The sequence below is a fragment of the Dromiciops gliroides genome, chromosome 2, assembly GCF_019393635.1.
Source record: "Dromiciops gliroides isolate mDroGli1 chromosome 2, mDroGli1.pri, whole genome shotgun sequence".
Lineage (NCBI taxonomy): Eukaryota > Metazoa > Chordata > Mammalia > Microbiotheria > Microbiotheriidae > Dromiciops > Dromiciops gliroides.
Window position 1 is genome coordinate 641,019,383 of NC_057862.1, and position 24,071 is coordinate 641,043,453.

At 42.4% G+C, this 24,071-nt stretch overlaps 1 protein-coding gene across 1 annotated transcript in view; it reads left to right on the forward strand.

Moving 5' to 3' along the window:
* The window catches only part of CRISPLD2 (cysteine rich secretory protein LCCL domain containing 2), an 89,613-nt gene that overhangs the window by 19,333 nt on the left and 46,209 nt on the right, over nucleotides 1-24,071 (forward strand). The window contains exons 2-5 of the mRNA XM_043981132.1: nucleotides 6,540-6,870; nucleotides 14,799-14,917; nucleotides 18,027-18,159; nucleotides 19,297-19,412. Of these exons, the coding sequence (XP_043837067.1) occupies nucleotides 6,631-6,870; nucleotides 14,799-14,917; nucleotides 18,027-18,159; nucleotides 19,297-19,412 (608 nt within the window). The 5' untranslated portion in view covers nucleotides 6,540-6,630. The remainder of the gene's footprint in view (nucleotides 1-6,539; nucleotides 6,871-14,798; nucleotides 14,918-18,026; nucleotides 18,160-19,296; nucleotides 19,413-24,071) is intronic.

Here is a 24,071-nt window from a genome sequence, read left to right on the forward strand (position 1 = left end):
TGCCTAGCACATAGTAAGCACTTTAAAAATGCTTGTTGACTGGTTGTCTTGGTGTTAGGATGTTCAGGGGTTCCGAAGCTTGAGTCACTGGCTTCATTTCACAGAGATGAAGGGGAGAAGAAGAGCAGCTAGATGCTTGACTTTGAAAATTGGCAAAGGATGGGTACAAATGTCCTGGTTCTAGCTTCTGACTGATTCCACTACCAATGGAGTACCTATGGGTGTATGAACTGAAGTTTGGCCAAGGGGTCACGGCTGCTTAGGAACCTGTGGCACTCTCCCATCTATCACCTCTAGGTGAACTACCATGCAAATATTTTAGCAATTTTGTCAGGGGGCAGAATGTTGCAATGGAAAGAACACTGGATCTTAAGTCAAAGGACCCAAATTCACATATTCTCTCTGCCACTTACTACTCATAAAGCCTTGAGCAAACAATTAGACTTTTCTAGATTCTAGATTCCCCTTTCCAGCTCTAAATCTTTGATACTGCCATGACATGAAACATTTTTAGAACTCCTGTTTTGCAGTTGCTTTTAGATCTCATGGCACATTTCTCCAAATAGCTCAGTTGTTCCCACTTGTCTTCTTGGAATTTTGGAAATAACTAAAAAAATTTCAGAGACATATAAAGTGGAGACCAAACTAGGTGATGAGCATTTGGTTTTAAATGAGATGTGGCTATAATGTAGGGACTGGATTAAAAAAAAATAGCGATCGGGGCAGCTAGGTGGTACAGTGGATAAAGCACCAGCCCTGGATTCAGGAGGACCTGCGTTCAAATTTGACCTCAGACACTTGACACGTACTAGCTGTGTGACCCTGGGCAAGTCACTTAACCCTCATTACCCTGCAAAATAAAATAAAATAACCATCTCTGAAAAAACATAGATTTAGAGTGGAAGGGACCTTGGAGATCTATATAGTCCGATCTCACCTCAAAGATTAGAAAACTGAGGTCCAGATGTACTGAGTTACTTGCCCAAGTTCACATAGGTAAGTGGGCAGAGTCGGGACCCAAATTAAAGTTTTATGACTCCAAGTTGAACTAATACCCCAAGCAGTTTTACTTCCCCAACCCAAGTCCCTCAATATATGAATCCTTGAAAGAGAAGAAAATGCTTTTGGATATATGTGCTTCAGTTTCTTCATTTTATTATTACTTCATGGTTCCATCTCATAAAGTTTAGGGGTTACCAAAAGCATTTCACCTGGGATGTAAAGGTGAAGCATAATGAGGGCAGACAGACTTGCCTATGTGTATTTAGCTTGGGTCCCCCCAAAAGCTACTCTAACTTGAAGACATTCTTTGAGTTAGTATCTATTAAAAAATCACAGTATACCAGTCCCTACCAACCAGATGATGCATTCATTCAATGCAAATTGTTGAATTAGACCAGTTCAATAACAAGGAAAATCCCATTTTTACACAAAGAAGTGCACGTTCCTCCAAATTCCTATATCACCAGTGCAAGAAGGAACATGTGTTGACCAGAGAATGCATGTTGACATTGCACATGGATAGCCAGAGCCATGACTATTTCTAGGGCCAAGTCCCAGCTCAAGCCACACTTTCTACCTTCAATATGCCCAATTGCTGCTTTTTTTCCCCTAATGTTCTGCAATCTGCCCGTGTTCTCTACTTACTTTTTCCGCAATCAGCTAGTCCTCAGAAGCTCTGTTCTCAACGTTTATCTGCTGGTTCTTTTCCAAGACTGCAGCAACAACAAGAGCTGATTCTCCACAGGGGTGGTAGCTTAACTTTTAATTTAGCCTGTAGCCTCATGGGGTTATTTTGGCTCTTTCATGAGTCAGATACACAGCTGTACTCAGCCATCCACCAAAAAGTCCTAGGCTTAGATTAATCTTGACATTTTAAATTCTCTGCTTCTGCCTTAACTACTACACCTTGAACTCATTTTGTAATTAGAATCGTGATGAATCCCTTTGTTCCATCCCACTTTTTAGTAGTCATGCCAAGGGATTAGTAGGGAGGGGGAAGGTACCATAGATGGTCTTTATCCTGCCTTGCTATGCACCCAAATCAGTCTTCTCTGCAAATAAACCACAAATTCACTTGGAGTTTTAATCTTTCACCTCTACCTTAATGTCAGTAAGTCATCTCTACTTACATAGAATTTTTTTGTTTTTGTTTTTTGTTTTTGTTTTTTTTATTTCATATCTTTTTTTTAAAACATTTGCATTTTGCAGCAGTGACTCAAAAGAAGAGTCTGGGGGCAGCTAAGTGGCATAGTGGATAAAGCACTGGATTCAGGAGGACCTGAGTTCAAATCCTGCCTCAGACACTTGACATCTACTAGCTGTGTGACCCTGGGCAAGTCACTTAACCCTCATTGCCCTGCCAAAAAAAAAATAATAAATAAAATGAAAAGAAGAGTCTGGGAATAATTCTGGAGAATATTCTTTCTAGATCCAATGGCACATTCCTCCAGATAGCTCTGTTGTGACCACTTGTCATCTTTAAGTCTTAAGAAATAACTAAAAAAAAAAATTGGAGACATATAAAATAGAGATCAAGCTATGTGATGAGCATTTGGTTTAAAATGAGATATAGCTATAATGTAAGGAGATTGATTTTTTTTTAAAGTGGCCATCTCTGAGAAATCATAGATTTAGACTGGAAGGGACCTTGGAGATCTATATAGTTCAATCTCACCTCAAAGATTAGAAAACTGAGGTCCAGATATGCTGGGTTACTTGCCAAAGTCCATTTTTTAAAAATGTTGCCAGATTAGCTGGGATTCCAAAGGAATACTGGAAAGAATGGCACGTCTTTCCCATCATTCCCAGAAACATCACATCAAAAAGCACCACTTCTGGGAAGGTTGTCCAAATGTAGTGCCAAACATACTGTGTTTGGATTACATTTATTTTTATCTGTCACAGTTGTAACCTTGGGAATTTTTACATTTTTCTCATTGACCCTGTTCCCCGCAACCCTGTGCCTAGAGTTCCCATGCCTCCGTTTTCTCCCTTAACTATGTCAGCATGACTTTTTTTTCTCCTTTGTATGCCCCTCCTTATACTCTCTTACAATCTCCTCTGCTCCTTATCCCTGTGGATTATCGATGAAGTTTAAAGTATCGCAATGTCATAGTTGAAGGGAACCTTAGAGAAAATCTAGTCTAGGACTTCTTCAGTGGGTCAATGGATAGATTTCAGGAAATTCATGAGTCTGGATGGGGGTGGGGATTACACTACCTGTATTTCAATATAATCAGTTTCCTTTGTAATCCCATGTATTTTATTTTGTGCACCTACAAACATTATTTGGAGAGAGGATCCAGAGGCTTTACCAGATTGCCAAAGGGGTATATGATATGCAAAAAGGTTAAGAACCCCATGTCTTTCCCCACCTATTCATTTTACATGGGAGAAAACTGAGGCTTATATAGGGGGATAGTGACTTGCCCAAGATGAAATACTGGGCCAATAGTCCAGTTGGGACTTGAACCCAGGGCTTCTTGTTCCAAGTTCAGTTTTCCCACCATTTATACCATACTTATTCTGTTCTTTGCATTTTGTATCCTTATCTAATCTCAATCTTTGCCAGTTCAGTTACTTTGATTCATTTTGGGGGTAGGCAATCTGAGTTAAGTGATTTGCCCAGGGTCACACTGCTACTTTAATTCATTCTAAAAACATTTACTAAGCCCCATTCTGTACAGAGCAATGTGCTTGCTGCATAACAGTCTAACAGGGGATAAGACTCAGTGTGTGTGTGTGTGTGTGTGTGTGTGTGTGTGGTAGGGGGAGGGAGGGGATTGATCTTTGGCTAACGCCTAGCACAGAAGACTCAAAATGTAATCAGAAGGGGGCAGCTAGGTGACACGGTGGACAGAACACCAGCCCTGGAGTCAGAAGGACCTGAGTTCAAATCCAGCCTCAGACACTTAACACTTACTAGCTGTGTGACTCTAGGCAAGTCACTTAACCCCAATTGCCTCACCAAAAAACAAAAAACAAAAAGTATAAAAAATGGTAATCAGAAGGATTAACGAAGTATTAAACTAGTTGTAAAGAGAGTCCCTGATTCCTTTGGAATAGTGAAGTATTCAGGAGCTTCACTCAACCAACCACCAAAAGTCCTAGGCTTCCATTAATCTTGACCTCTGAACTTCTTTGCTTCTGTTTCAACGACTATACCTTGAGCTCATCCTCTGATGTAATTAAATGGATCAAGCTCATTGAACAAACAAGGCTTTAAATAGTTAAGCCATCGGGACAGAGCTGAGTTCCAAGAGAATCTAGGCTTGGTAGCGCTTTGTGGCAGAGATCCGTGCAGGGAGTGGAAAGGAGGGGATTTCTATCTCCATCGCTCCTTGGCCATGAAGTCTTGATCATGATTTCTTGCCAATAGGGAGATAACCCCATCCAGCAATTGGAGTTTATCAGTCTGAGTCACCACAGTAGAGGAGGAACCTGGCTTCTAGGGAATCCCTCTTGAGAGGAGTAGGGAAAAGGGAATTTCTCTCTCTTCCCATGTAGCCTGACCATGTTGCTTTGAAATAGAGCCACTTGACTTGTAGGAGTCGTCCCATCTAGCATGGAGCAGAGACACACATGTGCTCTATGTGTAGAGCGAAAATCACTCAAGGGAGAAAACTGCTTTCAAGAAACCAGACTCCTTGCAGCAGAGAAGAGAGCTGACTTTGAAGAAGAGTAGTCCCTGGGCACCCAGCCAAGCAGCATATCCAGCAAAGATACTCTAAGAGGAGCTGTAGGAGGACTCTAGGAAGAGAGGAAGGACCTTCAGGCCTTCTAGTGTTACTGGCTATGAGGTGCTTTAGCCCAGGGGTCTTTTGCTACATCTATGCCTCACAACCACTGTACATTTTCAGTTTATGCCTGGTCTTCCTGCTGATGCTGTATGGATGGGGGAGACTGCCTCAGATTCACTGTAGGGGTTATTTTAAAGCTACTGTTTTTATTATACCATTTGAGCAAATACCTTTGCTAAGAACTAATTGAGGGGCAGCTAGGTGACACAGTGGATAGAGCACTGGCCCTGGAGTCAGGAGTAACTGAGTTCAAATCTGGCCTCAGACACTTACTAGCTGTGTGACCCTGGGCAAGTCACTTAACCCCAATTGCCTCACTAAAAAAAAAATAATAATAATAAAAAGAACTAATTGAGGGTACTGGCTGACTGTTCATGGAAAATACACTGGTTGAACTCCAAGGTGGCAACCACTCTCTGGGTACTTAACCAGCAAATGTGACTATAAATTGAGAGAAGAGCCCAGAAGAGTGTGCTACACATGGACATATATAACATTACCTAAATACATCGTTCAATTCAGTCACTTTTTAGTTGTGTCCGATGCTTTGTGACCCCATTTGGGGTTTTCTTAGCAAAGATACTAAGAGTGGTTTGCCATTTCCTTCTCCAGCTCATTTTATAGAGAAGGAAACTGAGGCAAAGTGACCTGACTTGCCCAGGGTCACACAGCTAGTAAGTGTCTGTGGCTGGATTTGAATTCAGTCTTCTTGACTCCAGGTCTGGCAATTTATCCACTTGCTGCCCAAGGTACATTAGAGAGACATGAAACAAACCAACAAGAGACACTATTTCTAAACTAATCAGAGCTTAAGTCAGTCGGAGGTAGATTCTGGGTTGAGTATCCAGGGGATTGGGAGATAGAAAAAAGTCTGAGAACTCATGTATAGCTATTTTAATATATTGATAATGTTATAAAGTAAATGAAAGAGGGATCAGGAGGGAATGATGACTGATTTTTAGTATCCCTCAGACTTTGCTTTGATTGTGGACACCCTCAAAGCTACCCAAGTTCAAAACCTACCAGTGCTGGTTGCTTTACACAGATCCATCTATGTTCTTGTTTAGTGAACAAGTAATCCCTTGTCTGGGACACGATTCACTGGGATATCTCTCTTTACTTACCTAATATTTGTCTTCCTGTAAAGTTCTAATTCACCAAAATGATGCCTATCTTAAATGGGCTAGAACAGGGAGGGGTTCTTAATCTGGGGTTCATGAATTTGGGTTTTTTAAAAAAAACTTTGATAACTATATTTCAATTTAATTGACTTCCTGTGTAATCCTGTATATTTTATTTATTTAATAACTATATCCTGAGAAGGGATCCATAGGCTTTCAGAGTTGTCTCCAGAGTGCCAAAGAGGTGAAATATAAAAAAATTAAAAAGGTTAAGAACACCTGGTATACAGCCTAGATTTGTGGAGGAGCCCAGTGGTGAGCTTTTACCTCAGGTGAAATCACATTAGTCAGCTCCTCGGGCAAGTTGCCTTCAGAAACTTGATTCAGGCCATAATTGCTTCTGAGATGACTGGTCATCCTGGGTAAGTAGGGAACCTCCTTCCAAACTAGAAAATATGAGGTCAAGAGAATGGGAGACAATGTGATTATTAGAGTTTTTGCCCCTGCTTCTATTTGGAACCCAAGAGGTCTTGCCTCATCAGGAGCCCTTCCTGGGCTTGCAGACACTGAGTCTGGATGAATGCTAACCCACATTCTTCATTGCTTTTTCTTCCAGGTCTATTAAGAACACTCTCACTGCCCTCGAGAAGACCAAGTATTATTGCCTCAACACCGGAGCATTCTGATTCCTGCTATAAAATTAAAGCATGGGTCGCACCCTGTCTTGTATTGTCCCCCTGGGATTAGCGTTTTTGATTTGTCAGGCACAGGGATTTTTCCTGCCCAATGCCACTCATTTGGAGAAGCTTCTGAGCAAATACCAGAATGATCAGACTCATTCCAGAGGCAAGAGAGCCATCCCCAGGTCAGACAGGGAGGAGATACTAATGCTTCACAACAAACTGAGAGGGCAGGTCTATCCATCAGCCTCAAACATGGAATACATGGTAAGTGCCCTGCTGGAGCAAAAGAGGAAGGGCTAAGGCCCTGTTTCCTTTCTTCTCTTTCCAGCTCTTCTGCAGATGTTCTTCTTTAAAGGGGACCAATGATCTCAATGTTGATACATTTTCCCCTCCTATGATCCTTTACCCTTCTAAGCATCTGACATTATTGACTGTCTCCCTCTGGAAATCTTTCCTGTCTTCCCCTCCGTAACACCGAAGTCTCCTCATTCTTTATCATGCCTCCCCAATTCTTTTAATCCTATTTTCATGATATATTTTGCTCTTATGTTACTTTCATATCTGAATATGGGAATTATAATGACTCTGACTTGGTGATCTTTATTTTTCCCCCTCCTATCCTTTCTGGCTTTTTCCCCTGGCTTAGCACTGGAAGGAACCTTAGAAAACATTTAAGTCCAACCCTTTTATTTATTTATTTATTTATTTATTTATTTTTCTTTTGTATGAGGTATTTTATTTTTTCCGTTACATGTAAAGATAGTTCTCAACTTTTGTTTATACATGCTTTACAATTTCAGATTTTTCTCCCTCCCTCCCCTCCCTCCCCCTCCCCTAGACAGCAGGTAATCTGATATAGGTTATATCTATATATCTCTATACATATACATATAGATATATATATATATACACACACACATATATATACACATAATAACATTAATCCTATTTCTGCATTAATCCTGTTACAAGAGAAAGAATCAGAGCAGTGATGCAAAACCTCAAAATAGAAAAAAAAAACAACAGCACCCAAAACAAAAGAAATAATATGGTTCAATCAGCATCTATACTCCACAGTTCTTTCTTTCTTTTTTTTCTTGGATTTGGAGATCCTCTTCTATCATGAGTTCCCTGGAACTCTTCTGTACCATTGAATTGGTGAGAAGAATATAGTCCATCACAGTATGTCAACACTCAATGTTGATGATACTGTGTACAATGTTCTTCTGGTTCTGCTCATCTCACTCATCATCAGCTCACGTAAGACCCTCCAGGTTTCTCTGAACTCTTCCTGCTCATCATTTCTTACAGCACAATAGTATTCCATTGTATTCATATACCACAACTTGTCCAGCCATTCCCCAATTGATGGGCACCCCCTCAACTTCCAATTCCTTGCTACCACGTAAAGAGCAGCTATAAATATTTTTGTACATGTGGGTCCCTTTCCCCCTTCCATGATTTCTTTGGGCAAAAGACCTAAAAGTGGGACTGCTGGGTCAAAGGGTATGCACAGCTTTATTGCCCTTTGGGCATAATTCCAAATTGCTCTCCAGAATCCAACCCTTTTATTTTACTGATGAGGAAACTGAGGTGCAGATAACAAAAGTGGCATTACTACCTCCTCCCTAATGTTAGGCTTCTCACTCTAGTTTCCAATCATTGCTCCCCTTCCTCTTCATCCACCCCCAGAAGATACCTGGAGAATAGAAAAAATTACAATCAGACAGAGGAGAAGTAGATTGGCAGCCACATCATCTGGTTTGGGTTTTTTTTTGGTTTTGTTTGTTTTGCGGACCAATGAGGGTTAAGTGACTTGCCTAGGGTCACACAGCTAGTAAGTGTCAAGTGTCTGAGGTTGGATTTGAACTCAGGTCCTCCTGAATCCAGGGCTGGTGCTTTATCCACTGCCACCTAGCTGCTTCCCTCTTTTTTTTTTTAATTAAAAAGGGTTTTTTTTCTTTCTTTTTGGCCCTGAAATTCCTGACAGTGTATGGTAGGTCTAACTGAAATATGCCTTAGGAAAACTTGCTTCATAAAGAGGAAAGGGAAAAACAGGAAAGTAAAGACAGAGTGAATGTTGTATGAGCTCTATGTCTGGTCTTCTTAAGCATTAGTCATTCTGGCCTCTCAGTTCAGCTAGAAGCTGGGATCCTTAGAATTTTTAGTTCACACCATGATAATGGGCAGTGGCCCGAAGGAGGAAGAATGGGACTGGATAGGTTCTGCTGGAGGACCTAGAAGGCTCCATGAGAAAAATGTTTTCATTGGCCCGAGGATTTAACCCCGCCCCAACGGCACCATATTCCCTAGATGGCTTATTGAGAACAGTTGCTGTTTTTTTCTTTCCTTTTTCTAGTGGTTTTTCCTGGACACTAAAGAGAAGCTTAAATCCCACAAAGAAAGAGGTTTGGTATAAATTAGTGCCACTTGCAAAGGCCACAATCGGCCTTTTGTGTTTCCCTATTTCCTTAATGTTCTCTAGGTCATGTTTTAATACCTTTCCTTGAACTTGAATTTCTTGTTTTGAATCCCGTGGTTCAACTGACAAAATTTTGCTTCGGTGGAAATGAGCCCTTCTAGTGCTAAGAGGCCCTGAGACAAGTCTAGAGCAGCCTCAGCACCCCGTCTTAATGGTATGGGCAGAAAACATAGGGAGTCATGGCATTTAGAGCTGAACAGGATATTAGAGTCATCTACTCCCCCCTTTTGACAGCTGAGGAAACTGAGGTCCAGAGGAATCAGTTGACTTGCCCATGGTCACATAGGTGGTGATGGGGCTGAGATTCTGGTATTCAAACACAAACCCTCTTACTTCAAAGCTTGTGCATGGTTGCCAGCACCATCTTTAGAGAGCAAACAGTCTAACCTCTTTAGTTTTACAGATGAAGAAACTGAGGCACAGAGGGGAGAAAGAGGTAGCAGGGAAGATGGCCGGAGTTTGAATCAGGCCCTTGGACTCTGATCCAGGGTTCCTTTATTGTACTACTCAGTCTCCAGGGGTTTGTTTCTGCTTATATAAAAAGAAAAAAAAAAGAGACATCTGGTTTGTGCTGGTTTGTGACTAAGTAGTTAAACCTTAGCCAACTGTTTCTTCTCTCCTCCCCTTATCTCTATCACCTGACTCCCCCGGGCTTCTTTCTGGTCCCAATTGAAATCCTGCTTTCTGCAAGAAGCTGCCTTTCCCAGTCCTCCTTAACCTTAGTGCTTTCCTCCGATTGATCCTGTTTGTACAATTTGTGGTTTATGTATCATCCTGGAGAGCAGGGACTGGCTTTGCCTTTCTTTGTATCCCCTGCAGAGTGTTTGGCACATAGTAGGTGCCTAATAAATGCTTATTGACTTAACTTAGAAAGGAAATTTGGACACAATCCTAGATGAAAGGAGAACCATCACTTGGTCCGATTCCTTTATTTTACAAACTAGGAAATCCACACCTAGAGAGGGCCGGCACATGCTCAGGGTTAAGATGGAGGAACATTCCAAGGGAAGGTGGATTAATTTGAGTGGCTTTAATACATTGCCACTGTTAAAGCTACTTGAGGTGGTTAAAGCTAGATTTCTTTCTTTCTTTCTTTTTTTTTTTGGTGAGGCAATTGGGGTTAAGTGACTTGCCCAGGGTCACACAGCTAGTAAGTGTTAAGTGTCTGAGGTCAGATTTGAACTCAGGTCCTCCTGACTCCAGGGCTGATGCTCTAACCACTGAGCCACCTAGCTGCCCCTTAAAGCTAGATTTCTAAAAGCATAATCATTTGACAGACCCTCCACAGGTTGTACACTCACTCATTCAGCAAATATGTATGGAACCCTTTGTTCTGGATCTTGGGCTGGGTGTGTGGGGGATAAGAAGACAAATGATTGACCCAGCTAGGGTCCCTGCCCTCGGCAACTTACACTCAAGGTGATAGTGACAGAAGGTGAGCCTTTGAAAGCTTAAAACACTCTACCAGACAGTAATGGAAGTAAGCTCACATAGCAGTATGTCATAAATAGAAGGGGACTGGGACTTTTATCTGAGACTTGGAATTTGCCAGCTAGAAACAAGAGAGTTTAACACTTAGTAAGGTCAGCTAGGGTAGGGATAGGAGAAAAAGAAACAAGCATTTATTTTATTTATTTGTTTGTTTATTTTTTGGTGAGGCAATTGGGGTTAAGTGACTTGCCCAGGGTCACACAGCTAGTAAATGTCAAGTGTCTGAGGTCAGATTTGAACTCAGGTCCTCCTGAATCCAGGGCCAATACTCTATCCACTGTGCCACCTAGCTGCCCTGAAACAAGCATTTATTAAGCACCCAGTATGTGCCAGGCATTTGCTGAGTGCTTTACAAGTATCTCCTTGGATCCTCACAACAACTCTGGGAGGGAGATGCTCTTATTATCCCCATTTTATAATCGAGGAAACTGAGGCACTAGGAGATTTGCTCAGAATCACATAGTAAATGTTTGAAGTTAGATTTAACTCAGCTTTTCCTAACTGCAGACCCAGAGCTCTATCCACTAAGTCACCTAGCTGGGTGACCTAGGGACTAGACCTGTGGTAAGTGTAGAGAACTTCTTCTAACAATGCAGGCAAACATCTTATTTGTAACATAATATCCTTGAGAGTTGCCTAGAATATTGAAAAGTTAAATGACTTGCCCAGGGTCACACAGCTAGCATCAGAAATTCTCAAGTTAAGATTTTGGTTAACTAGTACAGACACAAGAGGCCATTGAACTTGGGAAGAAGCTGAGATGAGGAGGTTGGCATAGTTGGGTTAAGCTCCCCCAAGAAGTTGAGACTTAAACTGGGCAGAGAGGAAGGAGGAGAGTAATGGTTCAGCACACTCTCTTTAATTTGCTTGTGTGAAGGTAATGGGTTTGTAGCACTGGTATCAGGATTAACTGAGAATGAATTCCATGGTTCCCTTTTGACAAGGTTTTGTTATAGACCAGATGTCTCCTTGTTGTACATTCTCAAGCAAGAAGGCTGCCAAGTCCAAAAATTCCCTTTAAGTCCCTTCACTTCCTTCTCCTTTATTAGGTTATTTCTTTAGTTTTTTTCCCCCCTCCTCTCTCCCCCTGAGGAACAGTAGTAAAGGTTATGGACTGTGGCCAAAAGTTAGCAAAGTCCACTTTGATAATGAGCCTGAGTAAAAAAATAAACAGCAGTTTCTAAGAAGTCTTAAGGTTGGCTCAATCAGTTGCAAAGGAACCAAGACTCCACCCTGCCTTCAGGGTTTTAAAAGGGATTTCCATTTTTGCACAAGTCCTTCATCCAAGAGTGGGTTGGAGGTTAATGGCTTGCTTGACCCTACTGGAGGAAGATTTCAGTCATTTTGGGAAGCATGTTAAATAGATAGACAGGTGGTATTTTTTTGCTAGACTGGAAGCAGATTAGTATAAGGTGAAATCCTGCTTGCCTGCATGTTATAAGAATGATAGCTGGGACAGTTAGGTGGCACAATAGATAAAGCACTGGCCCTGGATTCAGAAGGACCTGAGTTCAAATCTGGACTCAGACACTTGACACATACTAGCTGTGTGACCCTGGGCAAGTCACTTTACCCTCATTGCCCTACCAAAAAAAAAAAAAAAGAATGATAGCTGACATTGATGGAGTGACCTAAAGTTTACAAGGCTTGTTATAGACATTATCCCATTTGATCTTCACAATAAACCTGGGAAGCGATGATGACAGGTAGTATTATCCTCATTTTACAGTTAAAGAAACTAGGACTTGCCCGCAGTTGCCTAGCTTGTTAGCAAAATGGTTGGCACTTGAACCTAAACCTTGCCTGGCTCCCAGTCCCCCAAGCCATCATGCCTCTCCAATTACTGGGTCTTCATCATACCTGGACTACTGCCTTTGGTTTGTTTCAGAATGATTGGAAATTAACTAACAAGTGAATAAAAGGGAAGAAAGGACAGTGACAGATGAGTACAATAAGGAAAAGATGAGACTAAACATTCCAGTGAATGGATCTCTAAGACAGATGCAGTGTAGGATAGTAAAGAGTGCACTGAAGCAGGAGATGGGAGACCTGGAGTCAAGCCCAGTTCTGTCATTCACTATCCTGTGACCTTGGGCCAGCCCCTACCCCTCCTCCTCCTCTAAAACCATGACCCTAGGGTTTTGGAGTTGAAAGGGACCCTAGAGATCCAGCCCCTTCATTTTATAGATGACAAACCTGAAGCCCATCAAAGCAAAATGCCTTGCCCAATGTCACAGGAGCACCTAAAGCTAGGTGTCTTGGTTCCAGATTCTGTGCATTTCACCAGATGACATCTAAGGACCTTGCCAGCCCTGACAGTCTGAGAGTCCAAAAGAGGGGATTTCAGCCTTGCATAATGAGTACAGTCAGGCATGTAGGGAAGAGATCTTGGACATCCCAGTTATTTTAAGCTTCATCTGCATCCACGATTGCTCATCCCTTGGTTGGGAGATGCCTGAAAAAGCAGAAGGGAATGTTTATACCCATTACTAGGGCCTTGGAAGTCACAAAACTAAACCTGACAGGTATTTATTTCTAACACAGAGCACCTCTAACAGGTCTCCCCTCCAACTGCAATGGGAATCCTGGACTCTAGCAACTGTCCTCTCAGATGGGAGAGTAAGGGCATCCCTGAGAACTGCTAAGCCTGACGTAGTGGAAAGAGCATTGAATTTGGATAAGGCAGCTACAGGCATAGTCCATAGAGTGATGTACTTGGAGTCAGGAAGATCTGGAGTTTAAATCCTGCCTCAGAAGCTTTCTAGCCGGACATGTCAGTTTCTCAGCCTCAGCTACTTCATCTGTAAAATGTAGATAGTAATAGCACCTAATTCAATCAATCAAGAAACATTTATGAATGCCTACTATGTTCCAGGCACTGTGCCAAATGCTGGCTTGTTGTGAGGATCAAATGAGCTAATAAATGTAAAGAGCTTTGTAAATCTTGAAATGCTTCCTTCTTCTTTTTCTTCTCCTTCTCCTTCCTTTCCTTCTTCTCCTTCCTCTCCTCCTTCATCATCTCCTCCTCCTCTTCCTCCTCCTCCTTCTCTTTTCCCTCTTTCTCTTCCTCCTCCTCCTCCTTCTCCTCTTTATTATTAATAAGAGTTAAAGGACCTGAATTAGAATGTGGGTTCTGCTGATGTACTTTAGGCCAGTCACCTCTTCCCTGGGCCTCAGTTTCTTACTCCATAAAATGGAGTAAGTTGTTCTCCAAGATCCCTTCCCACTCAAAACCCTATACTCTTTAGCTACTCAGAAAATGATCTTTTGCAATTGCAAGGGCCTGGTGATACTGCCCTGTGGATCTGATTTCCAAAAGCCAATATTTTTGTGTTTTATTCTTCTGAATAATCCAGCTACATATGACTCAAAGCAATCTACTTCCCATAAGCCAAAAGACACATATAGCAGTCTTCTCTGTGGAAGAGAAAAGGCCCCCTTGGATTTGTTCATTATCTTCTTTTCTGATAAATTATGAGTTCTCTGACCCTTTTTGGAGAAGGAAAATAGCCCCAGACTTATCTTTAGCTTAGGGTCTCTGTCCAAACCACAGTAGGTTCTGGCAAGATATAAGGAAGGGGACTAGTGTCTTAACAGATCCAAGACTGATTTCTTTGCTACTAATTCTTAAGATCTCACATGTCATAAGGGAGTGGCTTATTGTTAACTCTGGTATTCTTCCATGAAGATGACTTTATTTGGAATCATTATTTTTCCCTTTAAAATTTTTTTAAAAGGCAGTTTCTTCCTTTTAGAATGTTTAGATGTGATAGTACATGGAGACTGACTTGTAAAGAGGAAACATTGGAAGTTATAAATGATAATGGAATTTTGGAGTGGGTTCTTAGGCTTTCAAGCCATTTGGTCCAACTACTTATTTTATAGATGAGAAACCAAGGCCTAGATGATTCAGGAGTCTATCTGTCGAAGCCCATGTGGTGAGCAGGATGGGAGAATGAGGGCATTTGATTTCAGGAATATTATGTCAAAAGTTGTTGCTGAATTTTGTTGTCTCTTGTCAGCCTTGGCTACTTTTAGGGAAGGCCCACCTACCTATGACAATACTGTACTTTTTTGGTTAGAGAAGCTAAAAATGGACCCAATGAGCTACATCAAATAGTTTCTCTAGAAACCAGATCGGACCCTTGGGTTGGATGGTTTGTCGATCTCACAAATAATCACCATTTGTCTTGTCTATTTTTTGGTCTCTTTCCTGTAGACCTGGGATGATGAGTTGGAAAAGTCGGCCGCAGCTTGGGCCCACGAATGTATCTGGGAACATGGGCCTGCCACCCTCCTTGTGTCCATTGGCCAGAACCTGGCAGTCCACTGGGGCAGGTAAGAACTAACTAAAAAAAATGTCATTCAGTTGATTTCTGTGATCCCTAAGTAGAGCCTTCAGTGGTTAGTCCAGGTAGCTGATGAAGCGAAGATTATAGGATTGGATCTATATGTGAGCTGTTCAGTTTGGCTTCAATTTGTCACATGGCCATGGTGTGGGGGTGGGACGGTACCCAAATGCTGTTGGCCAAGGAAGACCCCTAGAGAATGATCCGTACTTTCCATTTGTACTACTGGAAAACAGCTCTGGGTACATACCCTGCTCAAATTGTGGCTGTAGAGTCATCTCCACATACAGTAAGCCCTGCCTGCTTCTTCATCATGGATGTGTTACTGGAAGCTAAGTTGATTGATGGGAAATGAGCAGAGACATTACATTTACTGCTTTGGTCAGGGAGAAGGACATTCCAGGGATGGGCTGAGTTAGTTTCATAGTTTTGGATCCTGGAGGAGAAATCTCCCTGCTCCAAGTAGGATGATTAAGTGAATGTTAATAGGCTGAGAGATGACAAAGATTGCCATCCTAAATGTCTAGCCTTAGCTCATATTTCTACAATGGAAGGAGCACTTGTTTGGAAATCAGAGGACCTGGGTCCAGCTCTTTGCTTTATGTGAACTTTCTGGACCTGAGTTTTCTCATCTCTAAAAGGAGAGTTTGAACTAGACTGCCTCAGAGGTCCTTTTCAGCTTTAAATCTTTTTTTTTTTTCAATTTTATTTTTTTGTGGGGCAATGGGGGTTAAGTGACTTGCCTAGGGTCACACAGCTAGTAAGTGTTCATTGTCTGAGGCCAGATTTGAACTCAGGTCCTTCTGAATCCAGGGCCAGTGCTTTATCCACTGTGCCACCTAGCTGCCCCAGCTTTAAATCTTATCATCCTACTTTCTTCCTGTGTATCCTCCAATTGGGTCACCAAACTGGACTAGCTTTGCTCCTGTGAACATGCCACTTTGCCCGTGCTCTTCCTCACCCTCTTCACCCGCTAAATCCTCTCCATCCTTTGAAGGCCAGCTTACGTGGCACCTCTTCCAGGAAGTTTTCCCTAATTCCCTTCTCCCTCTGGTTACCAATGGTTCTCTTCAGACACTTTATTGCTCTCGAGCTTGGCAAAAATTCTCTAATGTGCTTATATAGTGATGTCTGTGCCTGTGCATATCCTCATGCCATTGGACATTCCATGAGGAGCTTGTCTGAACTTGGAATCACCCTCATTACCTGGCAGAGGGCTCTGAAAAGAGCAGGCACTGAACACTTGTTGGTATTTTTCCTTTATACTCTACCTTTTCAAGGTGGACTTTTTAATGGCTTTTAAAAAAATCTAAGTCAGAGATTTGCTTTTATTGAAAGCCCCAAAGTTATTTTTCTCCCTTCCTCTGCCTCCCCCACCATTTTCAATTCTGGAGTCTAATTTTATCCATGGGCTTCACATTTGGGGATGAGGGGCACTTGTTAAAGTTTTATAATTAATCCTAATGGCCTATCACAGTGGTAATCAGTGAATCTCAGCATACATTTATTAAGCACTTCTTATGTGCCAGTAACTGTGCGAAGTATTGGAGCTACAAAAAGAGGCAAAAATATGGTGCCCCTCCCCAAGGAACTCACATTGCAAAGTCTTGTGATGTTCTCATAGAGAATCAATACACTGTCTTGAATCTTGGGAGAAGAGGCAGCTCAGAAGGGGACTGATGTTTGCCCAGAAGCTCAGCATGTAACTTACTTTTCTGAGCTGGTGTTCAGAAGAGATAGAACGTCTTTGGAAGCATCACTGGCTGCTACCACCATGCTGCTGGTCCCAGCAGTCATTGTTACAAGACCTCTAAACCTCTCTGTTCACCACATTGCTCTTTAATGGTCATTTCTTATTCTAGTTTTTTCTTTATTGAAACCACATTGTTTATACTTGCTGGCCATAGACCTCCACCTCATCTTTGCCCCTGCCCCCTTTCCAAGATCTACATACAGTTTATTTTCTTTCCTAGTAAGATGTTGGTGCCAGTTTCTGCTGAGAATAACTGAGCTTGTATATCTTACCTGACCAGGGTATAATAACAGAGCCTGGTTCTTCCTTTCGGACTCCAGCCATAGAGCACAGAAAAAAGTAGAAAAAGTAGTCAGTTGAAGGACCGAAGATCACCCATCAAATGAATGACAGAACCAGGATGAGAACATAGGGCTCTTGTTTCCTGCTCAATGCTTTCCCCACCAATGAATGTTTCTTCTTTGCCTGGTGCTAATTGGTTTTGTTTTTCTTAATGGGAGGAGGGAAATTTTTTTTCCCTGTGTCCCAAAAGGTACTTTCTATAGAGCAAATAATTTCTCATCATTGCTCCTTTCTTTTGTCTTGTGTAAAAAGTGGGGGTTATGGGGACAAATGGGACTTTCTGTCCTCCCCCAATCCCTTTCTCTTTGCTTGCTCTGGCTGATAATAAGATAACAGAAAGTCAAGTGCAGAAAGTGAGGTGCAATATTTTCAGCTCATTTTATTTTAAGTGATCTTTCCTGGGCTTTTCAGAGAAACCTGCCCTCATTCAGTGATGATTTACTTGGGGTTTGAAGGCATTTCCTCTTCTGAAAGCTCAGGCATTTAGCCTGAAGAAAAGATGTAGTGGGAATATGATAACTATCTTTATGTCTTTGCAGGGTTATCCTGTACAAGAGCGATTCTAATTGATTCTAAGTAATTCTAATGTTCTAATTGACCCCCAGGATCGGTGGGTGGAAATTACAGGAAACCAAACTGGGGTTTAATCTAGCAACAGCAACAAAATCACACTCCTTAATAATGAAACACTATTAATCATGATTAATTATTATAAATTATATTTAATAACAATAAAACAAAATCTTACTTGTTTTTAGAGCAATTCAGAGATGGAATGAGCTTTCTTCTATGGTAGTGAGTTTCCCATAACTTAGGGTCTTCGAGCAAAGGGCAGCTGGCTTCTCATTGGGCATCAAAACAGGATGCATGCTTTGGGTCAGGGTCAGGGTCAGGCTGAGTGATTTGAGGCCCCTTCCAACTTTGTGATTCTATGAACTCATGCTCAAAGTAACTAATGTCTTAGGTTTTCTATGTTGTCACCAACATGGTTTTCTTCCCACAGGTACCGTTCTCCAGCGTTCCATGTTCAGTCATGGTATGATGAAGTTAAAGATTACACATATCCTTACCCCCACGAATGTAACCCTTGGTGCCCAGAGAGATGCTCAGGGCCGATGTGCACTCATTACACACAGGTAAGGAGCCAGAAAAGGTCTTGGCTAATATAGCCCATCAAATGATATGTACGGATCATTTGAGGGAAAAAGGAAAGCCTATTTTGGGAGAAATTTTGGAAACCAACTGCTATTTTTCCCTGCTAACAATGGTGAAAGAGGGGTTGAGAGACTATTTACTATTCAGAAAAATGAATAAGAGAAAATAACTAGGGGGCAGCTAGGTGGTGTAGTGGATAAAGCACCGGCCCTGGATTCAGGAGGACCTGAGTTCAAATCTGGCCTCAGACACTTGGCACTAGCTGTGTGACCCTGGGCAAGTCACTTAACCCTCATTGCCCCACAAAAAAGAGAGAAAATAACTATTTGAAGTATACTGGCATCAGACTTGACTCCTTGGCACAGAGGTAGCTGGGTGCCTCAGTGGATAGAACACTGGGCCTGGAGTCAGGAAGACCTGAGTTCATATCTTGCTTCAGACACTTACTAGCTGCATGTCGCTTAACTTCTGTCTGCCTTGGTGTCCTCAACTGCAAAAGGTGGATAATAATAGCATCTACCTCCCAAGGTTGTTGTGAGGATTGAATGGGATAATGTTTATAAACACAACACAAATTGTGCATGGCATATTGTAAGAGCTTAATAAATGCTTATTTCCTTCCTTCCTAAACTTATTGATATTAACCTAAAATATGTATTTTTTGGTTATTCTGTACCTCAAGTTTGGGGCCAACCTTACAGCCATTTTGAACTTTGGTGCCCTCCCATATTTCTCCTGATGCCCTTCTCTTTCCTGTGGTCCATTTCTCCAGTGCTCTTACCTTAGGTACACCTGCTCAGGTGTTCACAATGAAGATTTAATGTGCTGCCATTCCCAGGGGTCTTTGCCTTTTACCAGAAGAGATTCGAGAAGACAAGAAAGCTTTTAGAACTCAAAAGGAAGATCTCTAATGGTGGAATCTGAGATACTTATGAAAGGCAGAAGAGGATGCAGAGCCTTCTGGGCAGGAGGCCCCGCTCCATGTGCTGTCAATCACACCATGTTTGCTGGCCATCTGTTTGCAAGGCTGACCATGAAAAGAGAACAAATCATCTACAGCACTGACTTGCTTCTTGATGGTCTAATATACCTGCCATGTTTGCTTGTGTGTTTTCCAGATAGTTTGGGCGACTACCAACAAGGTTGGCTGTGCTGTGAACACGTGCAGGAGGATCAACGTCTGGGGAGATGTGTGGGAGAATGCAGTCTATCTCGTCTGCAATTACTCGCCAAAGTAAGAAAAATAAGAAATGGCTTTTGGATTTTTTTACCTCAAAATACACAGCAAGGGAACATCATTCTCACTAGTCCATCCTGGTGGCAATTAACTAATCATCACTTAGAGCCAGAAATGGATCTTAGAATCCATCAAGTGCAAATCCCTCTTTTACAGAGAAAGAAACTGAGGCACAGAGAGGTTGACTTCCTCAAGGTCACACAGGAAATCTGTAGCCAAGCTGGGATTTGAACACGTGATCTCAGATTCCAAAGCTACTGCTCTTTCCATTGGATCACACGGCCTCCCTATGTTAGATTTGGTTCTGTGTTTGTCTTATCCTTGATAGACTATGAACTCCTGAAGGACAGAGACCGTGGCTTATATGTATGATTATAGGGTTGTTTGGGTCATCTGGACCAACCTCCTTGGTCTACAGATGAAAGTGACATGCCTAAGGGTCAAGCTTGGCAGAGTGCGGTTTATCAGTGGCCCTTCATCGACCCATTGAAGTAGCCATCTTGTCCCACTTCAGTCTTCTCTTTTTCAGCCTGAGCATCCACTGTCCCTTTCTCTGATCCTTAGACAACTGGGCTTCCAGTCTCTTCTACTGGACCTACATCTGTTGACCAATGCCCTTCCTCTGATTCATCTCCCAGAAGTGAGCAGCACAAGCTTTCTTTGTGTCCCCCTCACTCACACACACACACACACACACACACACACACACACACACAGAGCAACATGTTGCATGGGGGGGGGGTATAATTTGCTCATTCATTCATGCATTCAAAGTGAATGGTAGTTGTAGATGAATGGGAAGTCTGGGCTGTAGATTAGGGAACAGCTAACCCAGTATATAGCCTGCTGTTTGGAAAGGATTGGCTGACATGGAAACATCTTCTCTTGGTTTTCCGTCAGACTTGGCTGTGGTAGGGTGGCCCATAGCTGAGGTTGGAAGGAAAATGAAGTCCTGTGAGAATACTTTGCATATCTGTGGTAGCATTTTAGGGGCAGGCTCCGAGGAGAGCAGCGTGGGTTACATCATTACCCAGGGAGTATGGAGTACGGAAAATTCCATAATAGGAGACAAATTTATTTGACTTTCTTTTTCTTTCCTCTCTTCCCCTCCCCCAGCTACTCTTTTTTTTTTTTTTGTGGGGCAATGAGGGTTAAGCTACTTGCCCAGGGTCACACAGCTAACAAGTGTCAAGTATCTGAGGCCAGATTTGAACTCAGGTCCTCCTGAATCCAGGGGTGGTGCTTTATCCACTGAACCAACTAGCTGCCCCCTCCCCCAGCGACTCTTAATACACACATTCCAACATACGCTGGTTAGTTAGTCCTGCCTTCATAGACACAGCTCTTCATTTGTTCAGAGCCACCCATGGTCAATTGGCTTGTCTTTGGGCCCATAGAGTGTGCAGAACTTTCTGCTAGATACTATGGGTGGGATTGGGGGGTGGGGTAGCTAGGTGGCACAGTGAATAGAACACTGGCCCTGGAGTCAGGAGAACTTGAGTTCTAACCTGACCTCACACACGTGGCACTAGCTGTGTGATCCTGGGCATGTCACTTAACCCCAATTGCCTTAAACATCCAGGGAGAATGCAGGGAAATGAGAACCTCTATCCCAGGCCATGTAAGGATCCCAGATTTAGAGCTAGAAAAGTTCTTATAGAGTCAAATCCATCTTCTCCCATTTTACAGATGAGGAGTGTGAGACCCAGATAAGGTAAGTGTTTTGCCACAGGTCACACAGAGGATAAGTTTCTGAGTCAGGATTCAAATTCAGATCCCATGATTCTACATTGAGAATTAATTCTACTTATCTCTCATCCTCTCCCCTCCCTCCCTCTCTCTTGCTCTCTCTCTTTCTCCCTCCCTCCCTTCATCCTCATTAGCCTGAGACTGTTCAGACTTTGGATCACTCCTCCCCACCTGACCTTATTTTTGGATCCCTGTTTAAACACCCTGACTTCACTGTTATGAGGAGCTCCCTGATGGGGGCAATTCTCCCTACCAATGCAGATGAGCACCTTCATAACTGATAGTCTTGGAGGATTTCCTAGAGCAATAAAGTCAAACTCAAATAGAAACAGATCCATCATGGCCACATGTTGACTTAGAAAACCACAAATTAACATTATCTATGTTGAGTGTTTATTTTGTCAAACATTTTCCAGTTATATTTCTTTCTTTCTTTTTCTTTTGGTGAGGCAGTTAGGATTAAGTGACTTGCCCAGGGTCATACAGCTAGTAAGTGTCAAGGGTCTGAGGCCGGATTTGAACTCGGGTACTCCTGAATCCAGGGCCAGTGCTCTATCCACTGCGCCACCTAGCTGCCCCTCCCCCCCCCCCCCCCCCCCCCGCCCAGTTATATTTCAATCTGGTTTGGGCTGCACTGGGGAATGTTTCAGAAGGAATTTGATGCCTCTGGCCTAGGACACTGTGAGGTGAATTGTCCAGGGTCCCCACAGTCAAGATATGTGAGAGGCAAGACTTAACCCCAGGTCTTTGAGGATGGTTCTCCATCCACTATTCTATCCATGCTGCCTCTTTTAAACATATTTATGCATGTGTCTGCATGTACAGATGTGTATCTAAATTATTTTTGAAAAAAAATGTTTATACCTTTAAAAATACATATTTAAAAAAACAATAATCCACCCCCAATAGGACCCTCCTTCATAACGGTAACAAAAATAGTAGAATCAATGAAAACAGGGAAAATGTGGTTTGGGCTTAATTCTGTCCGTGTAGCTCACCCCCTCTTTACCAAGAGAAGTATGGTTTCTTATCCATCCTCTGGAGTATGAGATTAATCAGAGTTCTGATGTTTCAATGATTTTTCCTCGAAAATTATCTGGTCTTGGGGGCAGCTAGGTGGTACTACAGTGGATAAAGCACCGGCCCTGGATTCAGGAGGACCTGAGTTCAAATCTGGCCTCAGATACTTGACACTTACTAGCTGTGTGACCCTGGGCAAGTCACTTAACCCTCATCGCCACCCCCCCCCAAAAAAAGGAAAATTATCTGGTCTTTGTAAATATTGTTCTTATGGTTCTGTTTGCTTCTTTCTGGATCTGCTCATGCAAGTATTCTGAAGGTTCTCTGAAATCCTCAGTCATCATTTCTTTTTTTTTCTTTTTTTTGGTTTTATTTGTTTGTGTGGCGCAATGAGGGCTAAGTGACTTGCCCAGGGTCACACAGGTAGTAAGTGTCAAGTGTCTGAGGCCAGATTTGAACTCAGGTCCTCCTGAATTCAGGGCCAGTACTTTATCCACTGTGCCACCTAGCTGCCCCCCTCAGTCATCATTTCTTAAGGCACAGCAAGATCCTTTTGCACTCATATACCATGATTTGTCAGCCATTCCCCAGTTTGGGGTGTGCTCATTTTGGTTTTGTTCTGTGTGATATAGTTTAGCAACAGCTGTGGGTCTATTGTATTCAGGCAGTATTTTACACAGTATTTCAAAACATACTAGAGGCCCGATCCATGGCTTTTGCTTTTAAGAAGAGGCCTGTTCCTAGAAAGTTGGCTAGGAAAACACATTTCTAAAATGAATCACAGATATCCACTGACTTCCAGTGAAATTTCAAGGATGTATTCCCACAATGCCTAGGGTTCTCACTTTTCTCTGATGACATCAGGAGCCTGAGAGAGAGAGAGAAAAAAAAGAAAAGGAACCTATTCTCATTATTAGATGCTAACCTCAAACATGATCTTCATGTGGGATGTGTAGCAGGGGCACCCGGACTTGTCTAGGGTAGAGTTTTAGGTACCACAAATAAGCGGATAACATCTGTACTTTTGCTGAGTCTGCATATATATGCACACATACATACATATATAATAAATTATACATACCATGTATATATGTGTATATTCATCCTTCCTTTTTTCCTTCCCTCCCTCCTTCCTTCCTTCCTTCCTTCCTTCCTTCCTTCCTTCCTTCCTTCCTTCCTTCCTTCCTTCCTTCCTTCCTTCCTTCCTTCCTTCCTTCCTTCCTTCCTTCCTTCCTTCCTTCCTTTTTTCCTTCCTTCCTTCCTTCCTTCCTTCCTTCCTTCCTTCCTTCCTTCCTTCCTTCCTTCCTTCCTTCCTTCCTTCCTTCCTTCCTTCCTTCCTTTTTTCCTTCCTTCCTTCCTTCCTTCCTTCCTTCCTTCCTTCCTTCCTTCCTTCCTTTTTTCCTTCCTTCCTTTTTTCCTTCCTTCCTTCCTTCCTTCCTTCCTTCCTTCCTTCCTTCCTTTTTTCCTTCCTTCCTTTTTTCCTTCCTTCCTTCCTTCCTTCCTTCCTTCCTTCCTTCCTTCCTTCCTTCCTTCCTTCCTTCCTTCCTTCCTTCCTTCCTTCCTTCCTTCCTTCCTTCCTTCCTTCCTTCCTTCCTTCCTTCCTTACTTCCTTCCTTCCTTCCTTCCTTCCTTCCTTCCTTCCTTCCTTCCTTCCTTCCTTCCTTTTTTCCTTCCTTCCTTTTTTCCTTCCTTCCTTCCTTCCTTCCTTCCTTCCTTCCTTCCTTCCTTCCTTCCTTCCTTCCTTTTTTCCTTCCTTCCTTCCTTCCTTCCTTCCTTCCTTCCTTCCTTCCTTCCTTCCTTCCTTCCTTCCTTTTTTCCTTCCTTCCTTCCTTCCTTCCTTCCTTCCTTCCTTCCTTCCTTCCTTCCTTCCTTCCTTCCTTCCTTCCT